Source organism: Phocoena sinus, chromosome 1 (genome assembly GCF_008692025.1).
Source record: "Phocoena sinus isolate mPhoSin1 chromosome 1, mPhoSin1.pri, whole genome shotgun sequence".
NCBI classification, from domain to species: Eukaryota; Metazoa; Chordata; class Mammalia; order Artiodactyla; family Phocoenidae; genus Phocoena; species Phocoena sinus.
In genome coordinates this window covers 164212560-164239736 of record NC_045763.1, presented here as the reverse complement: position 1 = coordinate 164239736, position 27177 = coordinate 164212560, and the positions used below count along the sequence as shown (strand labels likewise).

Here is a 27177-nt window from a genome sequence, read left to right as displayed (position 1 = left end):
TAGAAGACCCTTATTCTTAATTTCATTTTTTGCCCCTGAGTAGCTGGATGACCTTGGACAAGTCATAAATTCTTAAGGCCTCAGTTTTCTCACTGTTAAAAGAAAGGACGGGTTCTGGTGTCTACATCCCTTTCAGTTCAAGGGTCTAGTAAGCAGCCTAATCTTTGATAATAGCTTGCTAATTAATTGGAGAAAAACATGAACTGTTCATTTGAAAACGTAGAGCATGAAATGAGTACATAAAAATGTGATTCCATTACAATATTTCCTTGATTCCAAGGTATAGTTTCATATTTTAACTTTTTATTTCCTCTATTTTTTTGGTCGCGCTGCATGGCATGCAGGATCTTAGTTCCCTAACCAGGGATAGAACCCAAGCGTCCCCACAGTGGACGTGCAGTGTCTTAACCACTGGACTGCCTGGGAAGTCCCCATTTTAACATTTTTGAAATGAGAATGCATCTTGATCAAATTGCATATATATTATTGTGGCAGTACTTTTTTTTTCTTCCAGAAGAGCTTTTATTAAATTGATAACATATCTTAAAGTCTTTACAGCGTCTTAAACAAAATTGAAGAAGCCCAGCATACTATATTGCAAGGCATCTAAGATATCTGAGAAAGAAATGCTGGCAATTATATTGTAATATATCATATATTGGAAGACCATTCCACTGTCAAATGTTAAAAGATGAAAAATGTACATCTTAGAATCAACTAAGATTTTATATTAGAGATTAGGTTTGACGGGAAAAGTGTGCATTTCATGGGTTTATGGCGTATGTGTCTTGCATTAAGAAGGGCCATAGTGGCACAACAAAAAAGATTTCTAAATAAACACAAGTGAAGAAAAATATTTATTACTGACCACTTAAGTTAGAAAATGATAAAAAGAATAAACATGGGGGCTTCCCTGGTGGCGCAGTGGTTGGGAATCTGCCTGCCAATGCAGGGGACAGGGGTTCGAGCCCTGGTCTGAGAGGATCCCACATGCCGCGGAGCGGCTGGGCCCGTGAGCCACGGCTGCTGAGCCTGCGTGTCTGGAGCCTGTGCTCCGCAGCAGGAGAGGCCGCGATAGTGAGAGGCCCGTGCACCGCGATGAAGAGTGGCCCCCGCTTGCCGCAGCTAGAGAGAGCCCTCGCACAGAAGCGAAGACCCAACACAGCAAAAATAGATAAATTAATTAATAAACTCCTACCCCCAACATTTTTTTTTAAAAAAAAGAATAAACATGGCATTTTAAATCTTGAAGTAATTAACAAAGAAAAAAACAAATCTGTTCTTCATACTAGAGCAGCAAATAACAGAGTGGCCAAGCTAAACGTCTTCATTGTAGACTGATTTGTTCCATTAGTTCCCTTTTGTTTTTATAGTATATATTTTCCTAATCTCTAAATACACTGATTGTTTTTGACATAGTCATCATCTTTGTATATCAGATTCTAGAATTTTATTTTTCTGTCTTGGATAAGTTGCCAAATTGCTAGGATTTTTGTTTTGTTTTAATAACTGGAGAAATGAAATTTCTTCCCTTTAGCCTTGGGAAATAATTAAAATATCCCCAAATTTAGAGCTACACTTTAAATAAGATAATTTTGTTTTGCAAGTTAACATACATTGTCAGCAGTTAACATTAAACTGCTCACCTTGGGGAAAATTAGTGTATTGCTGTTTTTCAGAGGTCACTTTGCTTCCTTCTGAATCCTAAACAAAAGATAGATATACGCTCTATCGTGTCTTTGTTTTTATGCTATCCGTCAGTCAGTGCTTATCGAACATTTATGAATGGAAGAATACCACATTAAATACTGTTATTTTCCTACAATATTGACTAATGCTTCAAATCTTTTTGGCTTTTGTGGTGCTCTTCTAGTTTGTCTGTCTTTGTGACCTCCTATTTTCTAATTTTTTTTTTTTTTTTAGTTGAAGTATAGTTGATTTACAGTATTCGTTTTAGGTGTATATTTTCTGATCTTTTTTTTACCAGCTTTTAGTTATAATGGTCAGTTGAGGCTCCATTTATAAGCCTTTATTTTCTTGTCTTTTACTTCATTTGGGATTCATCTGCAGTGGTTTCAGCTATCTTCATGTGAAATTTCCAGAACCACATCTTTAGTCTTAACATTACAGTTGCTAACAGAAAATGACCAATCAGCTGTACCAATACTAGATCTCTCCCAAAATGGGTGATCTTTTTCCTTTTAAACTTACTTCTCATTACTGTCTGATTTTCCTGCTCAAAACATGAGAGATTTTATTCCTCTCAGCTTTGCCTACATATCTGATCTGTCTTCAGAAGTAGTTTGCTTGCTAATGGTTTATTCCTTCCAGGCTTTGTGCCTTTGTTCTGTCAGTATTAACTTGGCAGTCCTTGCTTGTCCTCTCTTCCTTTAAAGCCTAGTTCAAATCTTGTATCATGTGAAGTCCCTTGGTTGACCTTACCTGGTTATTTATTCATATTCTCATCCCCCAGTCAGTTGTATACTCATACTAGTCAGTACTCATTCCACTGCATTTCTAGATTATTAAGAGATACCTAAATTCTAGTATTTAGCTAGATTCAGTGCAGCAAAATTCTAGTATAATAAAATAATTTAGAAACTACCTTGGAAATTAGTACAGCAGTAATTGACCTTAATTCTTCACTTTGTAAATAACTTTTTTTTTTCAGTTTTGAGATGTAATTGATATATAGCACTGTATAAGTTTAAGGTGTACAGAATAATGATTTGACTTTTAAAAAATTAGGAAATCATCACCACAGTGGGTTTAGTTCCAGTATTTAACTCAGAAATTATCAAAGAGGTTATAGAGTCCACAAATAGAAAAAGTATTTTTCTACAAAGTTGTGTTAGAGTGTGTCTCACATCAAGTAGTTTTAACAACGTTAACAACAATGCAACCCCCAATTTTTATTCCTCAGAGGCACCACTTTCCAGTCTTTGGGTTGTTTGTCTTCTATTTGATAATATCTGTTGACTTCCTACTACGAAAGATGAGAATTTAGCCTGCTTTATTCCCCCTCATCACACACAAAAAGACATACTCTCTTTTCCTTCCTCCAGTAACATGATAAAATTTCTTTTTTCCTCACATAAAGTTCAGTACCAGTGTTCATGGCAACGTGTTTACGCAGGATTAGGGCACTGGTTCTCATTTGTGGTCCAGGTTTACCAGAGGGGTTTCCAAGACCCTTTCAGGGAGTCTATACAATATAAAATATTTTCATTACTTTACTAATGTATTATTTGCAATTTTCACTCTCATTCTTTAATGCAGAAGAAGCAGATATGAAAATTCACTTGTTTCTGTTAAACTACAGATCAGAGATTTGTAAAAATGTAACTCATTAAATATTTTGTTTTAGAAACAGTTACTTATGTTAATACATATTGGGTTTTCTTTTTAAGTAGACACTGAACAAATGTTTATAACTTACTAGTTAGAAATAGATTCCACCATATTTTAAAATATAATTTTTTAGAATTACTCTTAATATCAGTACTTAAACCTTATTATGTTTTCATTTACTTTGAAATGAAAAGAACTGTTTACCTTCATACGTTTCATTTGGCATACTGGGATTTAGGGAATAGCTAGTATTTAATATTAGAGTATCAAAACCTTCATTAGCTCAACCTAGTTTACCAGAATTTTTGTCCCTATAATCTCAGGAGAAAGCAAACTTGTATCAAAAGTTTCATCAGTATTTCATTTCAAGTATTTGTCAAGCATTTGTTTTTAGGTGCTATGAGAGATAGAAGCATAAGACAGCCCTTGCCTAATTGACTTAGCCTTGATGTAGATTTATCTCAATAATATCTCAGTGTTGTACTTTCAGCAACACCTATACAGTGAGAATTAACGACCAGGTTGATCACTTTGAGTCACTGCAAAATACTCAGGAAACAAAGAACAAATGTATTTTGTGTAGTAGGTTTCATTAAGATAAAAAAGATACTGGGATATCTCAGAAATTTAAAAACTAAGTATATGAAGCAAAGTTTTCAAATTAGTGGTAAGTTAAAATTTATTTAACATAATTTTTATATAGCACTTTATAATTTACCAAGTGATTTAGTGTGTGTTATTTAATCCTAATGACATCCCTATGTAGTAGATACTATCCATATTTTACAGATGTCTGATTCAGGCTTTCACATAGAAGCTGACTTGCTCAAGGATATATATTGGTTGGAGTCAAATTTAGGTGTTGTGACTTCAGATCCTGTACTTTTTTTTTTTTTTTTTTGCGGTATGTGGGCCTCTCACTCTTGTGGCCTGTCCCATTGCGGAGCACAGGCTCCGGACGCGCAGGCTCAACGGCCATGGCTCACAGGCCTAGCCGCTTCGCAGCATGTGGGATCTTCCCGGACTGGGGCATGAACCCGTGTACCCTGCATTGGCAGGCAGACTCTCAACGACTGCGCCACCACGGAAGCCCCAGATCCTGTACTTTTATTGTATAAAGACACCATGTTTTTTTTTTTTTTTTTTTTTTTTGCGGTACGCGGGCCTCTCACTGTTGTGGCCTCTCCCGTTGCGGAGCACAGGCTCCGGACTCGCAGGCTCAGCGGCCGTGGCTCACGGGCCCAGCCGCTCCGCGGCATGTGGGATCTTCCCAGACCGGGGCACGAACCCGTGTCCCCTGCATCGGCAGGCGGACTCTCAACCACTGCGCCACCAGGGAAGCCCCAGACACCATGTTTTTATTTTTTATTTATTTTTTTATTTTTTTATTTTTCTGCGGTACACGGACCTCTCACTGTCGTGGCCTCTCCCGCTGCGGAGCACAGACTCCGGACGCGCAGGCTCAGTGGCCATGGCTCACGGGCCCAGCCGCTCCGCGGCATGTGGGATCTTCCCAGACCGGGACACGAACCCGCATCCCCTGCATCAGCAGGCGGACTCTCAACCACTGCGCCACCAGGGAAGCCCCAAACACCATGTTTTTAAAGGATTCAAAGTAGTTAAGTTTCTGCTGTACATGTTGAAATATTTTGCAGGATATGACAGTATCTGGTATAGGCTTTGGCCATCATAATCTGTCATACTTAACCCAAATCACTAGAAGAAATAATTAAAAACTCTCATTCTGGTTATAGATCATAAAAACTTTGTGAGCAGTTAGACTCGTTTGAATATGTTTTTGGCCAAAGGAGAACTTTCTTATTTCAAACTGTTAAAAACCTTCAAATATGTTGCTTTAATGATCATCAGGATTATAGTCTCTGACCATAAAAGCAGGGATACATCCAGAACATTCAACAAATACCTAAAGTAAGACTCAGCACTTCCACTGCAGGGGGCATGGGTTCAATCCCTGGTGAGGGAACCAAGATCCTGCAAGCCATGTCTCACAGCCAAAAACTTTAAATATATATATATATATATATATATTTTTTTTTAAGGAGTAAAGTATTCCTTGCCTACACATAATACTAATTTTTAAATGCAATATTGTAATTTACAATGAGGGATTCACCCACATATACTGATTCAAAGATTCATATAGCAAACTGGGGAATAATACTGGCACAGAGAATTTTGAACCATCAGTTATGAGCCTAATTTAATTGTTACCAATTTGGTTTTTACTTTTTAAAATTCTTCTTTCTCATTCTCTCTTCCCATAGGTTTGTAAAAGAATGGACTTGGTCTGCCAGAGAATGTTGAATCAGGGATTTCTAAAAGTGGAGAGGTACCATAATCTATGTCAGAAACAAGTTAAAGCACAACTCCCAAGGTATGTTATGGTTAGCATTGGCAATAATTTACAATTGGGGATTTTGTTTCTTGATTTTTGTTTGTTTGTTTGTTTTTAATCTCACTAAGGGTTTACTTGGGTTAAATGGTTTCCAAATTTTTGTAGCAAAGGGTACACAGATCACAATAAATCATTTTACTATGGTTTGTTCAACTCTCACCATATCTGTTCAACATTTTGGCTCAAACTAGGGCATTTAGGCAAGAAAATGAAATAAAAAGCATCCAGATTGAAAAGGAAAAAGTAAAATTCTCTATTCACAGATGATATGATCTTGTATACACATGATGTTGTATATAAAATACATTAATTATTAGAGCTAGAAATGAGCTCAGCAGGGATCCTGGATATAAGATTAGTACACAAAAATCAATTGTATTGGGACTTCCCTGGTGGTCCAGCGGTTAAGTCTCTGTGCTCCCAATGCAGAGGGCCCAGGTTCAATCCCTGGTCAGGGAACTAGATCCCACATGCTGCAACTAAAGAAAGATCCCATGTCCCACAACTAAGACCCAGCACAGCCAAATAAATAAATGTATGTATGTATAATCCTATGCACTAGCAATAAACAATCCAAAAATGAAGTTAAGACAATTCCATTTACAATAGCATCAAAAAGAATTTAAAAAACTTAGTAACGAATATAACCAAAAAAGTATAAAACTTGTATATTAAAAACCACAAAACACTGTTAAAAGAAATTAAAGAAGACTTAAATAAATGGAAAGGCATTCTATGTTCATGGATTGGAAGATTTCATATTAAGATGGTAATACTCCTCAAATTGATATATATATATTCAGTGCAACCCCTGTCAAAATCCTAGCAGTCTTTTTGCAGAAATTGACAGGCTGATCCTGTAATTCCTATAGAATTGCAAAAGGCGCAGAAATCAAAACAATCTTGAAAAAGAGCAAAATTGGAAGACTACCATTTCCCAGTTTCAGAACTTACTACAAAGTTACAATAATCAAGAGTATGGTGTTGGCGTAAGGACAGACATATAGGGACTTCCCTGGTGGCGCAGTGGTTAAGAATCTGCCTGCTGCACCCTGGTCTGGGAGGATCCTACGTGCCGCGGAGCAACTGAGCCTGTGTGATGTGGCTACTGGGCCTGCACTGTGGAGCCTGCGAGCCACAGCTGCTGAAGCCCATGAGCCTGGAGCCCATGCTTCACAGCAGGGGAAGCCACCGCAGTGGGAAGCCTGCACACCGCAGCAAGGAGTAGCCCTCACTCACTGCAACTGGAGAGGGCCTGTGCACAGCAATGAAGACCCAACGCAGCCAAAAATAAAACAAATAAATAAAAATTTGTTTTAAAAAAAAGGGATCTGCCTGCCAATGCAGGGGTCACAGTTTCGATCCATGGACTGGGAAGATCCCACGTGCTGCGGAGCAGCTAAACCCGTGTGCCACAACTACTGAAGCCCACGCGCCTAGAGCCCGTGCTCCACAACAAGAGAAGCCACCACAGTGAGAAGCCCGCGCATCTCAATGAAGAGTAGCCCCTGCTCGCCACAACTAGAGAAAGCCCACGTGCAGCAACAAAGACCCAACGCAGCCAAAAGATAAATTAATTAATTTTAAAAGAAAGGATAGACATACAGATCAATGGAATAGAATTGAGAGTCCAGAAAATGAACCCTTAAATTTTTAGTCAATTGATTTTCAACAAGAATGCCAAGAAAATTCAATGATGAAGGATTAGTGTTTTCAACAAATAACACTGGGACAAAAGAATGAAGTTGGAAACCTTTCTCAAACCATATACAAAAATTAACTGAAAATGAATTACAGGCTTAAGTGTAAATGTCAGTGCTGTATTATAAAACCTTGAGAGGAAAACATAGTCATAAACCTTCATGAACTTGCATTAGGCAGTGGTTTTTTAGATACGACACCAAAAGCACAAGTAACAAAAGAAAAAAGTAGACAAACGAGAATTCATCAAAGTTTAAAATTTCTGTGCCTCGAAGGACACCATCCAGAAAATGAAAAGACAGCCTGTAGAATGGGAGAAGACATTTGCAGCTCATATATCTGTTAGAGGACTTATATCCAGATTGTATTAGAAACTCTTATAACTCAACAATAAAAAGATAAATAACCCCAATTTGAAAGTGGGCAAAGGATTCGATAGAAATTTCTCCAAAGAAGATACACTAAAGGCCAAAAAGCCCATCAAAGATACTCAGCATCATTAGTCATCAGGGCATTGGAAATCAAAATAGCATGGGATACTGGTTTACACCCAGTAGGATGGATGGCTAAAATTTAAAAAGACAAATGTTGGGAAGGAGGTGGACAAATTGGAATTTTCACATGTTACTGGTGAGATTATAAAATGGTGCAGCCACTTTACAAAACAGTTTCTCAAAAAGTTAAACATAGAGTCACCAAATGACCCAGCAGTTTCACTCCTAAGTATATACTCAGGAGAAGTGAAAATATGTCTACACAAAACCTTGTACACACATATTCATAGCAGCATTATTCATCATAGCCAAAAAGTGGAAACAACCCAAAGGTCCATCAACAGATGAATGGATAATCAAAATAATGGTATGTCCATATAATAGAATATTATTCAGCAATAAAAAGGAATGAAGAACTACTGAGACGTGCTACAACATGGATGAACCTTGAAAACTATGCCAACTGAAAGAAGATAGACACAGAACACCACATAATATTATGATTATGATTCCAGTTATCTGAAGTGTCCACAATAGGCAAATCCATAGAAACCGAAAGTAAACTAGTTCTTGCCAGGGGCTGGGTAATGGGAGTGATTGATAATGGTTACAGGCTTTATTTCTTTTTATTTTTTTTAAATATATTTTTTGGAGTATAATTGCTTTACAATGTCTTGTTAGTTTCTGCTGTACAACAAAGTGAATCAGCTGTATGTATACATATATCCCCATATCCCCTCCCTCTTGTGTCTCCCTCCCACCCTCCCTCCCTATCCCACCCCTCTAGGTTGTCACAAAGCATCGAGCTGATCTCCCTGTGCTATGCAGCAGCTTCCCACTAGCCATCCATTTTACATTTGGTAGTGTATATATGTCGATGCTACTCTCTCCCTTCATCCCAGCTTCCCCTTGGCTTTCTTTTTGTGATAATGAAAATGTTCTGAAATTGGATAGTGGTGATGGGAACACAACTGTGAATATAGTAAAAACTACTAAATTGTACCCTTTAAAAGTGAATTTTATTGTATGTGAATTATGTCTCAATAAAACTTTTTAAAAGTTTAAATGAGCTGATTTTGTGGGCAAAAATATACGGTTTCTTGTCTTTATGTCCATGTGTAATTCTTTCATTAATTTCTCTAATAGCCATTAGGCTTGACAAAGCCAAAGAACAAAACAAAAAAAAACTAATTTTTTTCAAATATTTTATCAGTGAGTATTGGATTAATCCTTGGCAAGGATTTCTAAACATAGTGATTCATTTATCATGACAGTTAAACAAATTATGACCTAATTGTAGATTTCTAAATTAAGGTGTAAATGTTAGACTTACATTAAGGCATTTTGTTTGGTTAACATTGTAGTCCACAGTACTTCTTTTAATGGTTGCCTTTTTTTTTTTTTGGTAGGAGAGAGTCAGAAAGGAGAAACCATTCATTAGCTCGTCATGCAGACATCCTCGCTGCTGTTGAAACAAGGCTGTCTCTCTTAAATATGACTTTCATGAAGTATGTGGACTCCAATCTCTGTTGCTTCATCCCAGGAAAGGTAAAATAGAATCCCTTACCTAGAACAGCTGGATTGCACTATGTAAACTTTGAATTATTATAAAGTTACAGAGTGATTTTTTAAATAATAGAATCATTTCTACTTCTTTGAATGCATTTCTATGAATGGCTTTGTTTAGCTTCTGTGCAATAACATATACATATGTATCATTTATGTGATCTTTATATTTAAAATTATGATTTTGAAATATACTGTAGAAGTGCTACTATTCTTTAGAAAAGCTTTTTAAGGGTTCATACTCAAGAAAAAATTTTGCACTTTTACTTTTTGTTAAGATGCCAGAGATACAGCAATGAATAGGATAGGTATTGTCCCTGCCTTCAAGATTGTTATAATTCGAGGGAGGTGGAGTAGGAAAGACAGGCTGGTTTGGTTTTGTTTGAGAAATGTTTCATGAAGACAACTTACAAACTTCCAGATTTGACAAGAATAGATAATTACTGTGTAACAGTATACTCAGAGCTAAGTAATAGTGCTGTTTAACACAGAAATAAGTATATTGTGATATATTTACTGTTACTAAGTTAATAAAGATCCCAGCGTTCAACATGATGCATACCTTCACTAGTATCTTGCTTCTTGAATTGAGTGTAAATTCAGAATGAAATAATGTCTATATCTTTTTATGTCCAAGAGATGGAGGTAGAATTAAAGATCATTTTGCTACTTAGTTGATACTGGCAAAAGGTTCCCTTAACATGGTTGGAACTAATTAATAACTAGTAAAATTTGAATGTTCTCTTTTTGTTATTTCCATAGATAATTAACATTGGCAATATTTTTAATGTACTTTCTCCATTTTCAACTTTCTGTGATGTACGTTGGGAGCCAGAGGAGTCCTGTTTCTTTTGTTTGTTTTTGTGTTTGCGGTACGCGGGCCTCTCCCGTTGCAGAGCACAGGCTCCAGACACGCAGGCTCAGTGGCCATGGCTCACGGGCCCAGCCGCTCCGCGGCACGTGGGATCTTCCCGGACCGGGGCACAAACCCGCGTCCCCTGCATCGGCAGGTGGACGCTCAACCACTGCGCCACCAGGGAATCCCTCCTGTTTCTTATTTAAAGTATACTTTGGTATAGCGCACTTCCCTCATATTAGCTACCGATGCTTCTGCACGGTACTATAAAAGAGTGACCGGGGCCTTCCCTGGTGGCGCAGTGGTTGAGAATCCACCTGCCGATGCAGGGGACGCGGGTTCGTGCCCCGGTCCGGGAAGATCCCACGTGCCGCGGAGCGGCTGGGCCCGTGAGCCATGGCCACTGAGCCTGCGCGTCTGGAGCCTGTGCTCCGAAACGGGAGAGGCCCGCGTACTGCAAACACAAAAACAAACAAAAAATAACAAAAAAAATAAATAAAAGGGACCGGTTAGAAACTTTAGATTCTGATTCTTATGCCAGATTTTATCCAGGTCTGATTCATAGGCCTTAACTCTTAGGTGTTCCTGGGATGTTCACTGAACTAGAATAGGTTGTCTCCTGTAGTCTTGTAGTTTTTATTGCATATCATAAGGTTATGAATAATTAAGACACATCTCCAAGCTTCATAACCTTAGAGACAATTCAGTCAGTCGTTAACGAGAGTTGAGTAGTTTGCAGCGAAGTCCACATGGCCTGCAAAGCCAAAGATACTTTAGTACCTGACCTTTGCAGAAGTTGCCCATCTTTTGTTCTAATTTATCAGGATCATGTGATTAGAATGATATTTACTATCTATACAAATGAAGTTGAATCTAGTTGAGTCCTGCTGGTTTTTTGGAAACCACTTGTCTTTGCTTTTAATTCTAGTACCAACTGAGGTGGTGGTAGCAATGGAGCATGTCTTCAGCTTTCAAGCTGATGTGTATCACCCTGGGCATTTGCTCTGGACAGCTCCTTAACTGAGACCTTTACCTTGTCTGCAGTGGAAAAGTCTTCCAGTTTTCCTTCATAGTACCCATTTCTTCCAAAGATCTTATCCTGATTTATTTTTCTCCTACAAATCTGAACTTGACTGGAAAAACAACCCCCCGAAAACAAATAATTTTTGTTTTTATTATCACCTTGGCTTCTTCTCTTTCTTACAAGTGCCATCTATATAGCTTATACCTTGCCTAAAACAACACTGTATACTCAGATTATTACTTTTAATTTTTATGTAGCTGGTACTTTTAAGCTTAGACTAAATCTAAACTGCTAACTTAAACAGTTTGCAGTATTTGGGTTGTTTTATGATTGTTCCTTTTTGAACTTCTCATCCTTAAACTTTCACATTCTATCTTCAGAACATAAGGATGTGGCATTAATTTTCTCATCCTTAAGTGAAGACATTCTATAAAATAATTTTCTTTCAGTTTAGCATATAATCTTGATTTGGTGTGTGATTTCTGTGGTAGTTTATTCTTGGTTTTCCCAGGATCTTGCTCCCGGGTTATACTTAAAAGTTCAGGTGCTCTTATACTTTGTAAGAGAACTCTTTTCGTGGTTTTGTATAGAATATATCCATTTTGTTAAAATTCAGGTCTCCAGTAGGGATTTCATCTCACAAATTACTTTTCACAAGTTACTTAAGTGAATCTGGGTAATATGCACATTAGTTTAAATTAGATTGCCTGATATGCAACAGAATTTTGGACCTTTAACAGTTGGGAAAACTTTTTTCTTTTAATTATTCTCTGAAAGAACAGTTGAGTTTGTTCATAAAATTAAATGGCAGGATGAAGATAGAAGATTAAATATATGTTTACCTCTTAATTTCTCCCAGAACTCTAGTCAGTGGAGTGGAGTAAATGATCTAATTTTTAAAAGGAAAAAAGATAAAGACCCGTGAAAATGAGGTCAGAAAGTAGACAGTAGCAACAGAATTTTGGAAGCTGGAGAGTAGATGAATAAATGGTAACTGACTTAGCAGAACTGAGAAAGTTAATTCCTAAACTGGGAGTGGGGGAAGCTGGGAGGCAACCCAGTATGCACAACTGAACCTCTAGAAAATTCTAGGTCGAAAGCTCCAAGCATTTCTGAAAATGGGGCTAAAACAGGAAGGTTGGTTGAGAATCTATATTTAAGAATGATTTAAACCTATAGGTCCCTTCTCCAGCTCTAAACAAGCTAGATCATTACCCTTCTACTCAGTAAAAACCTAAGGCTTATTCACTGGAGGGGTTTAAAATGGAGTCTCTTGACAAGGAAAGCATACTAGTAGCAAGGGCATTAAAAGAAAATCTATCTAAAGATTAGTTGGGAGTTTGCCACTCACTATGGCTATGGCAGGGATCAGCAAACTTTTTCTGTAAAAGGCCAGATAATAAATATTTTTGGCTTTGTGAACCACAAGGTCTGTGTCATGAATACTCAACTCTGAGAAACAGCCGTGATTCTACAACATGTGGTAAATGAATGGGTGTGTGCTTGTGTTCCAATAAAAACCCTATTTACAAAAATAGGCACAGGTCAATTAGGGCCATAGTTGCAGATTCTGACCACTACATTGATGTTGCATTCATCTTTTCTCAGAACTAGAGTTTAGATTCTTAGCTTATTCCTGCATACATTTCTCAGATTTTCTGTCTGACATATAGAAGTCAAACTTTTTATAGTAAGCTCTTGGTCAATATAAGCAGTTCACACATACTGAAAAACGCATGTGAGCAGAGGCCAGCTAACCATTCTGGGAGATATAATGAGAAAAGACATGAATAATTTCTTCTCTTCACCATTACTAACAGCCCCAGTAACCCTTTCGTGCTTATTGAAACACAAAAGTCAGTGTTTTTATAGTGTAAATGATTATGTAAGATCATGAAGCTAGATTTCCCTGAACAAACATAAAATCTACATATTATTGGTTTGTTTTTAACGTTTTTGATGAAGAATAACTGGTGGTGGTCACTTTCTTTATTCCTTTTTTGGGGGGTAACTTTTTGTTTTGATGCATTTTCACATTTACATAAAAATTGCAAAAATATTACAAGGAATTCCCATGTATCTTTTATCCAGCAATTATTTACCTTTTGTCTCATTTGCTTTTATTCTCTCTATATAAATACTTTATTTTTTTCTGAACCATTTGAAGATGAGTTGGAGCTACTGTGACCCTATATTCTTAAATATTTCAATGTATTCCCTAAAAACTAGGACATTTTGTTACTTAACCATAGTACAGATATCAAACTCAGGAAATTTAACATTGATCCAATACACTTAACTAATCAGTAATCTGTATTTAAATTTCATTTCTTATCCCAATAATAGTTTTCCTAGCTATTCTTTTTTTTTTCTTTTGGCTGCATTGGGTCTTCGTTGGTGTGCGTGGGCTTTCTCTAGTTGTGGCGAACGGGAGCTACTCTTGGTTGCGGTGGGCAGGCTTCTCATTGTGGTGGCTTCTCTTGTTGCGGAGCACAGGCTCTAGGCACGTGGGCTTCAGTAGCTGCAGCACGCAGACTCAGTAGTTGTGGCTCGTGAGCTCAGTAGTTGTGGCACACGGGCTTAGTTGCTCCGTGGCATGTGGGATCTTCCCGGACCAGGGATCAAACCCGTGTCCCCTGCATTGGCAGGCAGATTCCCAACCACTGCACCACCACGGAAGTCCCCCTAACTATTCTTATTTCTGAGTCCAGAATTCAGTCTAGGATTACACATGGACTTGTTAATCCTCTTTAATGTGAAATAATTCCCTACTCTTTGTGTTTCTTGAGCTTCACATTTTTGAAGGTCATAGGTCAGTTATTTTGAGGAATAAATATCCTTCAATTTGAGTTTACCTAATGTTTCCAGAATATTGTATTTTTGTTTCTCTTAAAATTGGTTTTAATGTGAAGACATTCTTAAAAATATCTATTACTTGGAAGCATTTCCTCCTTTCACTATGCTGGTCCCCAAGTAAATATATACAGTCCACAAAACTTTAAAATGAAAAAAGAAGAATCAATCTATTCTCATTGGTTTTTTTTTTTTAGGTCCCTGCTCTTATCCCCCTATACCCCACCTTTCCCACCATCTTGGCTAACTAGGAGTTCTGATCAGCTTTTTGTGTGCTCCATTCTTAAGTATAAGCAAGGAGTAGAGAATTGCCAGACAATATGAAACACAGAATGAAACAAATGGGGAAAAATACACCTTTGAGAAAGCAATACAAGGATATGAAACTTAAACTGTGACTAATAGTCTAAGAGAAATAAGAAAATAAATAGTCAAACACATGCCATATAAAGAAATATTTACAAATATGGAAGAAACAATTTTAAGTAAAAGGGGCAGAAAGGAAAATTAAGGAAATCTCAAGTGGAACAAAAAGACAGAAAATGAGAACATATGAGGTTCAGTATTTTAATAGGAGCTTTGTTTTCTAAACAGTAGATTAAACAAGATAGAAATTTTCTCATCTACAGTAGTAGAAATACTTAAATGATATTCATAGTATGTCATTTATTACTGTGCCAATTTAAACATAAGCATGATATAGTAAACTGCATGTGTTAGAAATATAGCTGTTCACATTTGGTTTCTTACCATACTTTTTTAAAACTTAAAAATATTTTCATAACTATTATTTTATTATCTCAAACTTGGGTAGGATTCAGCATGTGGCATATTATTTGAAAGGTGTACAAAGAGCCATTAAAGAGTTTAGGTGACGTGCCTAAAACCTGTGATCTTTACACTGGACACAAGACACACATTACATTCTTGTTGCTAAAGTAATTTTCAGAAAGTGATTAAACCTACTCAGAAATTGAAATGTTTTAAAAATCAGGTAAATACTATGCTTTCTTAATATGTGCCTCTAAAGCCATTGTAGCCACTGATGACTCTGAATGCTAGAAGCAGTTTGGTTCTAACATGCTGTGTCCTTTTTTCCTCACATTGTCCTTTGCTTATAACTTTTGGACAGAGGAAAGAAATTTTTTTTTTTTTTTTTTTTTGCGGTACACGGGCCTCTCACTGCTGGGGCCTCTCCCGTTGTGGAGCACAGGCTCCGGACGTGCAGGCTCAGCGGCCATGGCTCACGGGCCCAGCCGCTCCGCGGCATGTGGGATCTTCCCGGACCGGGGCATGAACCCACGTCCCCTGCATCGGCAGGTGGACCCTCAACCACTGCACCACCAGGGAAGCCCCGGAAAATATTTTTAATTTTATTGAAAACATGGATGAGTCCATTTAACTAAATAACCTCTATATAGTAAGCTTTGAAAACATTGTTTCCTAATGGAAGACTTGAACAAATGGAAAGAGATACCTTGCTTTCACACTATATTTAGAAGGCTGAATACAGTAAAGATAAGATTATTTCACAAATTGGTTTACAGATGTGATTTAGTATTAGTAATCCCTATGGGATAGTTTGATATGAAGTTAATTCTGAAGAATCAGGGTTACGGAAGAGGATTCACTGCATAATAAATTTCTTTTAAAAACCTAGAATAAAGGCGTGGTACGTAGTAGCACTACATACATGTTGATTTCCTACGCTGTCACCTTCCATCCACATCATCCATCTCCTCAGTCCACTCCTCCTTCAGTCATGCTCAGACTTCTCTTCCCCATTGAAATTCTGCTTATTTCTCATGGCCAGGTCCTTCATTAGGCCTGCTCAGTTCTCTCAAACAGATCTTATTTCTCTCTACTTTCTTTTTCACACAGCACTTTTCTTGTACATTGAATTTACTCAGTTTGAGCTAGCCTTTCCTGTGTATGGGTCTTTCACTAAGTCATCTTGCATTGGATAAGATGTATGTTTTATTCATGCTTGAATCATTATAACAGTCATTTCTAGTCTAGTTCAAATATACTGTAAATATTCTTCTGTCTACCAGTATTTATGTACATAAACATAATATAAATAGACCCATTAATAAAGCTGTGGATAAATACTCTTTCAAATATTATGTATTTAAAAAAAAATCCTCTCAATAAAAATTCTGTTAACTGTGACCTGTATATTCAAAATCCAGCCTCTAGGGGCTTCCCTGGTGGCGCAGTGGTTGAGAGTCTGCCTACCAATGCAGGGGACACGGGTTCAAGCCCTGGTCTGGGAAGATCCCACGTGCCACGGAGCAGCTGGGCCCGTGAGCTACAAATACTGAGCTCTGCGCGTCTGGAGCCTGTGCTCCGCAGCAAGAGAGGCCGCGACAGTGAGAGGCCCGCGCACCGCGATGAAGAGTGGCCCCCGCTTGCCACAACTAGAGAAAGCCCTTGCACAGAAACGAAGACCCAACACAGCCAAAAATAAATAAATGAATAAATAAATTTATAAAAAAAAAAAAAAAAAAAAAAAAAAAATCCAGCCTCTAAAAATCATATTCTTGTATTGACTTTACCCCTGTGGCTTGTCCCTAAACAGTTTTATTTAGATGTGTCAATATTAAGCAATTTATGATATTTGACCGTCTTTATCACTCATTTAACAGACGTTTATTGAGTATCTGCTCTGTGCCAGACACTGCTAGACTGTGGGGATCTGACAGTGAAACTAGGCATGGTCTCTTTAATTGAGCTTACTATATTATAGGAAGACAGACATTTACAGAAAAATGTAGTACTTAAAACTTGTAATGTGTATTCTGAAGGCAAAATAAAGGATTTGATGAAGATGTTAACATGATTTAAACTGAAAGAGGGTTCAGAAAAGACTGCTTACTCTGAGAAAGTGTTACTGAGACCTCAAGGATGAGTAAGAAATTTGGGGCTAGAGAAGGTAGGGGAGATATGCAGGGAGAACATTCCAGAAAAGAGATCATAATGTGCAAAAACCCTGAGCGAAAAAGAGAGGGTTTGATGTAGTTCGAAGAGCTCATGGTTACTTTGTACCTGGAGCTGGAGTATACGGGCGTTGAGGCCAGCATAAAATGATACTGGAGCGTCGCAGTACTGATTTATAACACACATGTAAACACCGATGAACACAGAGCTACTGTGGGTCAGTTAATATCCTAGCACTAGTACATAGACTCTCCGTCAATATGAAGGACCTTGAAAAAAATACTCTATTACTACTTTAGCTTATATATTTTGTAATTAACAATTTTGTAATCATATATAAATATTAGGTTGTTTTTTTTTTTTCAAAGCATTGAGCTTATGCTAGCTTCCATAAATTTTTACTGTTTGGAGATACAGATATAGTTTGCATGTTTCTAACCCTTGAACTTAAACAAGCCAAACTGACTCAGACCTTGAAGCCATTGCCATTGTTATTCCTGCTTAAATGCTTTTCTTCCCAGATCTTCCAGTTCCTCATCATCATTCAGTTTTACCTTAAATATGTCAAAGAAGCCTCTCCTGACCAGTAAATGCTTACAGGTTAGGTTTTGTTCACATAATTAAATTGTAAGCCCAAGAGAAAGTTCTGTTTTCTTCATTTCTTTTTTTTTGAATATACGTTAATAGTTCCTAACATGGTAGTCAGTAAGTTTTTATTGAAAAAAAATGTTATTTTCTTTTGGAATGAGTTCATAATCTAGTAGTAATGCCAAAAATAAATGTATCACTTAACCACTAGTGCCTCAGGATTCTGCCTTTGACGGTCCTATTCTGTATCTTCTCCCTCAGCAATGTCAGTCCCTGTTATGCCATTGGCTACTGAGGCCTCTTCATCATTTGGAGTTTCTCTCCTGATCTCCTAACTTGTATCTCCAGATATGCCTGCCTGTCTAGTATCACCTGCATGGCCCATGTAATTCAAAACTAGCATATCTCCTATCTTATTACATTTGCCTACATATACACCACCTTAGGCCAAGCCGATTCCTAGTCATCTCTCCAGGCCCACTGACGTGGCCTCTTCTGTGAAGTCTTCTCTGATTTATGATAAAGACACATCCTAACAGTTTAATTTTGCTGACATTTATTTAGCACACATGATGCTAGACTGACAAGGATCATCTCATTGCCCTGAGAGTCTAGAACGTGTTAAGGACTGTAATTTGTCCTGGTACTATTCTGCAAGATTTTATGTTTCTCTAGCAGTACTCAGCAGTCTGAATAAAGGAGAAGAAAAGGCCAGTTATAAATAAGATTGTTCCGTAGTTGGGTACTGGCTAGGTAAATGCAGCAGTGGAAATGAGTGGGATTCAAGGTGGTTTGAGATACTTTGGTGACAGAATGGTTTGGCTGATTAACCCACGAGTCTTGTGAGGTGAAGACCCATTGGAACAGATATCATCCAGACGGGAGATCTTCAGAGATGTACATTATTATCTTCAGGTCTAAGCTGAAGCCATAGGAGAAAGTAAGGCTGACCTCACAGGGATTAAAGCTGAGGGCAGAATGCCTAAGGAAGGTTCAGTTACCATTCCAGCAAGAGAATTAGGAGTCAGGATTGTCAGCTTTCTTCTCCGTGTATGTATGCCTTGTGTTTCCCCATGGCAATTATTATTAAAATGAAAAAGGACCTCTTGCTACCCTTTGGCGATAACAAGAAAGTGGGCTGTGAGGAGACTTCATTCCAATCCACGGCAAGTCTAAGAGAAACAAAACTTCAAGGATAGAGCAAATAGTGGCGGTGTGAAAGAGAGAAGGACATCAGGCTGAGTCCCTGGGGCTTTGGGAAACAGATTCAGACTAGAGTGAAGTAGGTTCAGAGGATTGGTAGAATATGGGTTTGGGTAATTGCCCCACCCCGACCCCTACTTGCATACAAGATCTAATCTCTTAGTTTAGTCTTCTAGTTTCTTTTGCAATTTGTATATCCCTCTTTACGTCACTTCTTTACACATCCCTCTCCCCAGTTACATTGACTTCCTTCAGGGCAGGAGCTGTATTTTAATCATCCTGATTCCGTAGCACCAGTACAGTACAGAAAAGATGCTTAAATAAATATAAATATGAAATGTATAAAGTATTATAACAAGCCCAAAGCCATGTGTTACAGATGGTAATGTTATCAGTGGTCAGTATATCAGTTAAGTCACCTGTAGGTCTTTATAGGAATTGCAAAACAAGCAGTCACTTTCCTCCCTGTTTAGCTGTTTTCTTTAAAAAAAAAATAAACCTAAAGTGCTAATGAGAGCTCATTATTTTAGGTGATTGATGAGATTTATCGTGTGTTGAGATATGTCAATTCTACCAGAGCCCCTCAGCGAGCTCATGAAGTACTTCAAGAGTTAAGGGATATTTCCTCCATGGCAATGGAATACTTTGATGAAAAGATTGTTCCAATTCTAAAGAGGAAATTACCAGGATCAGATGTATCTGGAAGACTCATGGGCTCTCCTCCAGGTATCTTTTGTTTATAATACATTCAGTTTATAATAATGTTCATATTATTATAATGTACATAGATTTGTAACTTGCATTTTCCCCCCACCACTTAACTGTGTATCTTGAACTTTTCTGGGTCTGTAACTGTATCTGCAACATGATTTTTAATGACAGATTGGGCCACAGACCATAATTTATGTAGCTGATCCGCTGCTGTTAGGCACATTTGTTTCCAGATTTTCAGTATTTGAACTACACTCTGAAGAACAATCTTGCGGCTAAATCTTTGTACATATCCACAACTTTTAACTTGGCTTAAATTTATCAGAGCAAATTGCTGAGTGAAAAGCTATGTATATGTGAATGGTTTTTGATGTTTCTGACTAGTTAGTATTCGTTATCCTATAACAGAATCAAATATACCAGACAAAACCCAAAAAATTCTTCATGGAAATAACCAGTTAATTATTTCAGCCCCTGGAGTATCTGGCTGCTACTTTAGAAGAGAGGGTGCATAAGGCTGTTTTGAACATTGTCGGATCCTAGAGATTTGTGTCCTTATCTACTGAAAGAATGAATTGTTCAATATCTTCAACTCTTGCAAATATTTTAAATCTGGGAACAAATTTTTAGTAAAATATTTTGTTCAGATCAGTTAGCTCCCTGGAGTACTCGGTGGGGTAACTGAGTGGCTGTCTGTAATTTAATAATAAAGCTTACAGCATCTCAGCATTAACACATCTGTTATTTACTGAGTACCTATTATGCGCACAGCACTGTACTGTGTCCTGTGGGGACTAAAATGAAGTATAATACACGGTGTCTTCTCTCAAGAATCTTCTTATTTCAGAAGGTAAGACATATCCAGACTCAAATTATCGTAGGCAAGAGAAATAGTTTAAAGGAGTGTCCATTTAAATGTCAAATGAGTAGCAGAGAGAATCTTAAGGAAGATAAAATCATTGTTGGCTGGTCTGATAGAGACTTCACAAGAGGTGAGAATTGATCTGAGCCTTGTTAGTTGGCTAAAGGGAAGCAGAGAGAGAAGGAAGAATGCATCAGCTAAGGAAAATATTCTGAGTATTTAAATGTATAAGGAGAAAATTAGCAAGATGGGTTTTAGGGTGTGGATGGATCCATCTGGTCCTTTTAGAAAAGCTTCAGGAGATAGGGTTTTAAAAAAGTAGGTTATTAGTTTAAAATAGTGATTTTTGTGCCCATGTTACATTCTGTTATTACTAAAACAGAATAGTTCCAAAGCCTTCCTACACCATGTCAGAAGTTCTGCCTGATCATCACATGTGATGTAACCCACTTTTTGATGGTGTCCCTGTTGTTTGGCTAATGTTGAAGCCTTTGCATATAACTAAGTGCAGAGAGGATTTGCGAACATGATAGGTCTGTACTTCTAACTCAGATGTTTTATGTTTGCTTGTGTGAAATAATTCTACTCTACTTTTACTATTTATATTTTCTTACTAGGTCCTAAAAATGCTTTATAATATTTCAAATCCAAGTTTATGCCATTAAATGCCCATCTCCATTTGCTTGCATTCCACATATTGCCACATGAACATGAGAATCAGAATTCAAACTCATTTATAGTTAAGACAAGGTGTCTGATGAATCCATTAGATCAAGTAGATTGCAAAGAAGAAATTATCAGAAGTGATTTTATAAAGGATATTTCTATTTTTGAGTAAGTTTAATTAATGAAGTATTACTGGTAGTGAGGCATTTTAAGTGATTGACCATTTTAAACTATTTCTCCACAGTTCCAGGACCTTCTGCAGCCCTGACAACAATGCAACTCTTCTCTAAGCAAAACCCTTCAAGACAGGAGGTTACCAAACTCCAGCAGCAGGTTAAGACAAATGGTGCTGGGGTGACTGTTCTCAGGCGTGAAATTTCTGAGCTTCGCACCAAAGTGCAAGAACAGCAGAAACAGCTTCAAGACCAGGACCAGAAACTGCTAGAGCAGACCCAGATCATAGGTGAACAGAACGCACGGTTGGCAGAGCTGGAACGCAAACTGCGAGAAGTAATGGAAAGTGCAGTGGGAGACTCCTCAGGGTCCGGGCAGAATGAAGAGTCTCCTCGGAAACGCAAAAAGGCCGCAGAAGCCATAGACTCTCTTAGGAAATCTAAACGTCTCCGGAATAGAAAGTAAACCAGAATGTGCTTCTAGCTCCAGAGGAAGCGCTGACTTCGTAGCTTGAGCAGTTCTGCATATCAGGACACTGTGAGCAACATGGTGTCCCTTAGCTCTAGGCTTTCAGAACACAACGTAAACTTGAACTCTCATGGTTGGGACAGTCTTTTCCCGCTTCTCCTCGTTGAACTGATGCGCAGAATCCTTTTATTTTGCAATAGATTTGTACTAACCAGACCTATCCTATCATGTTTTGAGAAGTTAACTTTATTTCTGTGCAGATAATGTTTAAAGCAAGTTTATCTGTTTCTGCATATATGCACATTACATAAGGATCTTAAACCAGTCTTGACAGACTAGAAGTTAAGTTTAATACATAAAATGTCCTGTTCACTTGAAAGAAAAGACCTACTTTTTAAATGGACAGTATCTTGTTTTTAAAAAAAAAGTTGACTTTTTGTTATAAGTGACCTTTGTCTGGAATGTCTGAAAAGTAGTAAATGCTTTTTGGTATTGAAGTAATGGGTAACTAAAACGGACTTCCATAGTATTGGCTGTAGAAGGGGCCTCTACAGTATTGACTATATATTTTTATAAACTACTGGCAAGGGACTTACCCAGTTGTTATATACATGTTTTCGGTTCACTTTTGGGGCCATGTCCTACATTTGCATGGATGGATGCATGCATTGCCTAGTCAACTCACTTAAAAAGCTCTTGCACTGGTATTGATCTTGAACCTCTACACTTCTCCACTTTTTAGAGCAGCGTCTTAGTTCATTTAAGTGCTTAACATCTTCCACCACAACAGCTTGCCTCTGGGGGCGGGGTGGTATTTGTATGTCCATTTGTCCTCCAGTTTTACAAGAATAAGAGAGTATTAGAGCCCACTGCTTTATCTGTTCTCTGCAGCGTTCAGGTACACTGGCTAAGGCAGAACCCCAAATTCTTTACATTGATGTCAGACTTCTGGCAACTAGTACTCTTCCTTACTCACTGCTGTGTGTGCTCATTGATCAAATGTGGTCATGACCAGTGGTGTGAGTAGGAAACCCAACCTGTGGGATGCAGTTTTGCCATTGAAAGAAAGTTCACTGAAGAAAATTATACTATGAAAAAGCATTTTGATCGTTTCATTTCTGGGGAATGACCTGAGGGAAGCTTTTTAATATTAATTTCAAGCTTTCCTTATCCTGCAACTTTAAACAAAAGCTTTAATTTCGTTTGCACTCCTGTTTTGAGCTTGTAACTGGAAAAGCATGTCTTGCACTGTTCAACCTTCTAAGTGGTCACTTTAACAACCTCCAAATTGTGTACAGTGGTTATTTTCCCCACTTGTTTATTTTTGAAACAGTCAACTATTACTGTCCTAGTTTTATTTTAATGTACTAAATTATGTAGTCATTATTTGCCTGTTAAGTTCTTTTAAACGACTGTTGCCTTGGGCTTCAGTTATTTAAGGTAAACTTAGGTGTAGTATAGAATACTATCCCTTTCCAGGTGGGAGTTTAACACCTGTATAAAACCTAAGGTTTTGGTAAGTACCTTAGTTGAATAAAAGCACAAGGTCACTACCTTTTTTTATCTGTCCAACATGACTTGGTTATGCATCCTTGAGATTAACCTCACCAAATGAAACGTTTTCTTAATCAATTTTTAACATTGTCCTTACATAATATTGTCCTTAGATTTTGATCAATTCTTTGTCTAACTTTGAAACTCCATTTACAATGTAGTATGTTTTCAATGAAAAACCATAAAATAACATCCAAGTGTTTTCATGGTTTGTTGGGAAGTAATTTTAAAATAAACAATTTCCAAAAAACATTTGTCAGCCAAGGTCATCCATAAAAGTCCCTGTCTGGAACTCATTTTCTCAGCAGGTCTCATTTGTTTAATCATAGGATTTAGCCATATTGTCACAACTTCGGAGGAGGCCTATTGGAATACTCATGGCCTTTAATAGTCTGCTTTCCTGGCAATAGGAAGACTTTTAAGTAACAGAGTACATGTTTACAGGCTTACAAAGGGATATAACCTCAGATGATCTTTTTAATAGTTGTTAATGAATTAAAGTTCCCTGGGTCTCTTTTTAAACTACATCTGGACACCCTAAATGTATCTACAGTCTCAGTTAACATGAGTATTTGGCTTCCATAATAAGCACTCACTATTAAAAGACAGATTTTCTGTTTCAAAATCCAAATTTCTACAGTATACACTTGTAGTCATCTGCCCATAAGGTTAATGAGTTGCTCTTGTTAATGCATGAATGTGGCATAACAGTAGGAGATAAAGCACTACAGTTTGTTTTAAGTCTTAAATCTTAACTAGCTAAAACATGTTAGGATGTTGCCTTGGCCCATTTGATAGCTGTTATACTTGCCTTTGGGTAGTATAATGGTATTTAAGTTTCAACAGATCACAAAATATTTCCTTCACCTAAAACTGCCATATGTTACAGGAAAATTGTAAATTAGCCTCCCAAGAGAGAAACCATCCTGCCCTGGGTTATAGGTCAGTAATTTAAATGCTGTATGTTAATATTGTGTTGTCCTAGGACATTTTATGAAGTATTCCTGTCATCTTCCTTGGCTGTCTTTCAGAGGAGACTTCTCTAATAAGTCGTCCCACTCACGAATTGATTATGGTGCAATACTACAAACAGGTACCATGTGGAAGGGCCTATGGAAGAAATGGAGAGGACTGCCTCCTCGCCCCCAGCGTGATTCTCAGCTTATCCATCTCCCATGTGGACTTGGCTTGGTTTTCACATATTCTGAATTATGTATTATTTTAGAACATGAGGATACAGAACCTGGTTTTTGTTTGTTTGTTTGTTTTGAGCTCCTCTTGATGTACAGAGCCTGGAGATAATGGGGCAAACACAAATGTAATCAGAGTAATCATATGGTTTTAAAAACTTGGGGTGCCATCAGGTCTAAAGCCACTGGCTTTGGAAGCAACTTTTTTTTTTGTAAAACGTGTTTTTGGAGTACTGAACTTTACAGGGGCTTGCCTTAATCTCTATTTAGTAGTTTCAAATGTAGGCGCTATTATTCTACTTGTTAAAATGTTAAAATATTCTATGTAGCCCCTAAGGTGGGTAGAACAGAGTATAAGTAATGCCTAAATAAATAAGCTAAAAGGTGTCACTACAGCTGGATTTTTGAGCGAAAATGGACATAGGCTATGTGTAATAAAAATAATGGCACCTTAAGATTGCACTATTTTATGCATTATTTTATATGCCATTTCATAGCCTGCACTTTAATCTCCAAAGAAACAATGTATGATGTCCCAGTTCCTTATTACTAACAAACTTTTTCCTAAGACAGGGCACTTAATTCTATTTTACTATACTGAAATAGTTTCTTGGAGGTAGATTCCTCTTTTGAGTTCTCTATTTCCTTAGCCATAATATTTTCTAGGATCTAGGAACTCCCTATCTTGTTTATTTCCAACAGTATATAATTTTAATTTAATGTAATGTAAAATCTCATACTTGGTGATCAGCACATTCTTATATCCTGCTCTAGCAAAATGAGTACCCATTTTTTAACACTTACCAAACCTTCTAAAAATAATGATATGCTGTAAGTAAGATTTGAAGCCAGGGATAAAGGCATTCTCAAAGGAAATGCCATGTATGATGCAGTCTCTTGGAAATGGCTGTTTCTAGTGTAAAATACAATTTGATAGGCTATTCAATGATTTGACTTGGGATCGGAATTCCTTTAGTCCTCAAAAAGTTAATGAGTAAAGAACTACTTTAAAATAAAAAACTTCTATAGCCTGCCATCTGAGGTGAATTATTTTCAAGAAATCCTATATAATCTACAAAATGAAATTAGCAATTAGTTGACTGCTGCCTACCATGATTTTATTTTTAATAGCAATACATTTATATTTGTGGTAAACACTATAGGCTTAAGTAATGGCCTTTTCCAGCTTCCTAAGAATCTTTGTTAAATTTCTGAAATTGAAACATTAACTTGAAAATTTTCCTGTTGTGTCTGAAGAGAACCATGGGATTTAGAAGCATATTGGTAATCTATTAGGTCCATTGCCAAAGTATACATCAAAGCTATACCAAAAGTTTAGACGTGTTTAAAATTACTTTATGTGGTACCATGTCTGTTTACTTATGGTCATGAGCAACAATAAATTACAATAGTTTACCTTCTGGAATTTTAATTGTTATAACCTAATTCAATTACTGGAAAGTGAAAAACACCTCCCGGGCACACGACAGGGTACATAAATAAATGTGTTTTTACCAGTGTTACTTGTTTTCTTTGTATTTCATGCACAAAGATTATGGAGCTCTTCATCTAACAAATGCCATGCTAATAGCTACCACCTCTTAAAGCAGTATATTGTTTTAGTTTAATCCTCACAGCCACTTTATAAAGCAGGTTTTACTCTCTATAAGGAAGTTAAACTCAGGTTAAGCAACATATCCAGAATGTTATACAAGGAAGTGCCCAAGTGGGATTTGAACCCAGACCTACCTGCCTCCAAAGCTTATGTATTTCTGCTACACTCTACTACAGTCTAAAACAGCTGGGACCTATGAGACTCTAGATTACATTAATTCTTCAAACTCAATAAATATATAGAAGAACATTTCATACATCTACCAGAAGCAGTCTATGCCAAAAATCACTAATGTTAAGAGTAACATACAGAGCTTAAAATCATGAAGACTAGGCTTGAAGGAGGCAACTTTTGTCCTCAAGTTCTTTGACAATGGATTTACACTAGGCATACAGGTAAAAGAAAATATTTTTAAGGCTTCTAAGAACCTGTAGTCTTAAATAGGCAGTCCTGGCAAGAGATGTAGCTGGAGGCCACTAGCGCATGTCCATAGTTGCCTTACTATAATGTTGGCTACCAGTCAGTACAAAAGTAGTGACCACCAATTCTCTTGTCCTGCCGGGGAAGAATACTCGTTCTCTTCTAGTTCTCTTTTCAAAATTCCTTCCAGCTCCAAGACTATTCAAAATTTCAATGCAATAAAATCATACAAATCAATTTCATCTCTGTTTCATAAAGATGTAACTGATAGGGAATTACTGGAAATGAAATTTTCTGAGGAAGAACACACTCTTCTTTGATAAATACTTTACCCACTCACTTTGTTTCCAACTTAGAAAAGAGATCACAGATGAATTTATGCTGAAAGATGAGAGTGACAACCGTGGTATCAGTTACCCCAACACCATCACTGCATTCTAGTCATCAAGATATCACAGAAACATAGGGACTTCCCTGGTGGCTCAGTGGTTAAGAATCCGCTTGCCAATGCAGGGGACACGGGTT

The 27177-nt window shown here is 37.4% G+C and overlaps 1 protein-coding gene across 1 annotated transcript in view; it reads left to right on the top strand.

Annotated features, from left to right (window-relative positions):
• Positions 1–26137, top strand: part of FBXO28 (F-box protein 28) — a 31705-nt gene extending 5568 nt beyond the window's left edge. The window contains exons 2-5 of the mRNA XM_032646216.1: positions 5637–5746; positions 9372–9510; positions 19523–19718; positions 21476–26137. Coding sequence (XP_032502107.1) covers positions 5637–5746; positions 9372–9510; positions 19523–19718; positions 21476–21870 — 840 coding nt within the window. The 3' untranslated portion in view covers positions 21871–26137. The remainder of the gene's footprint in view (positions 1–5636; positions 5747–9371; positions 9511–19522; positions 19719–21475) is intronic.
• Positions 26138–27177: the final 1040 nt, after the last annotated feature.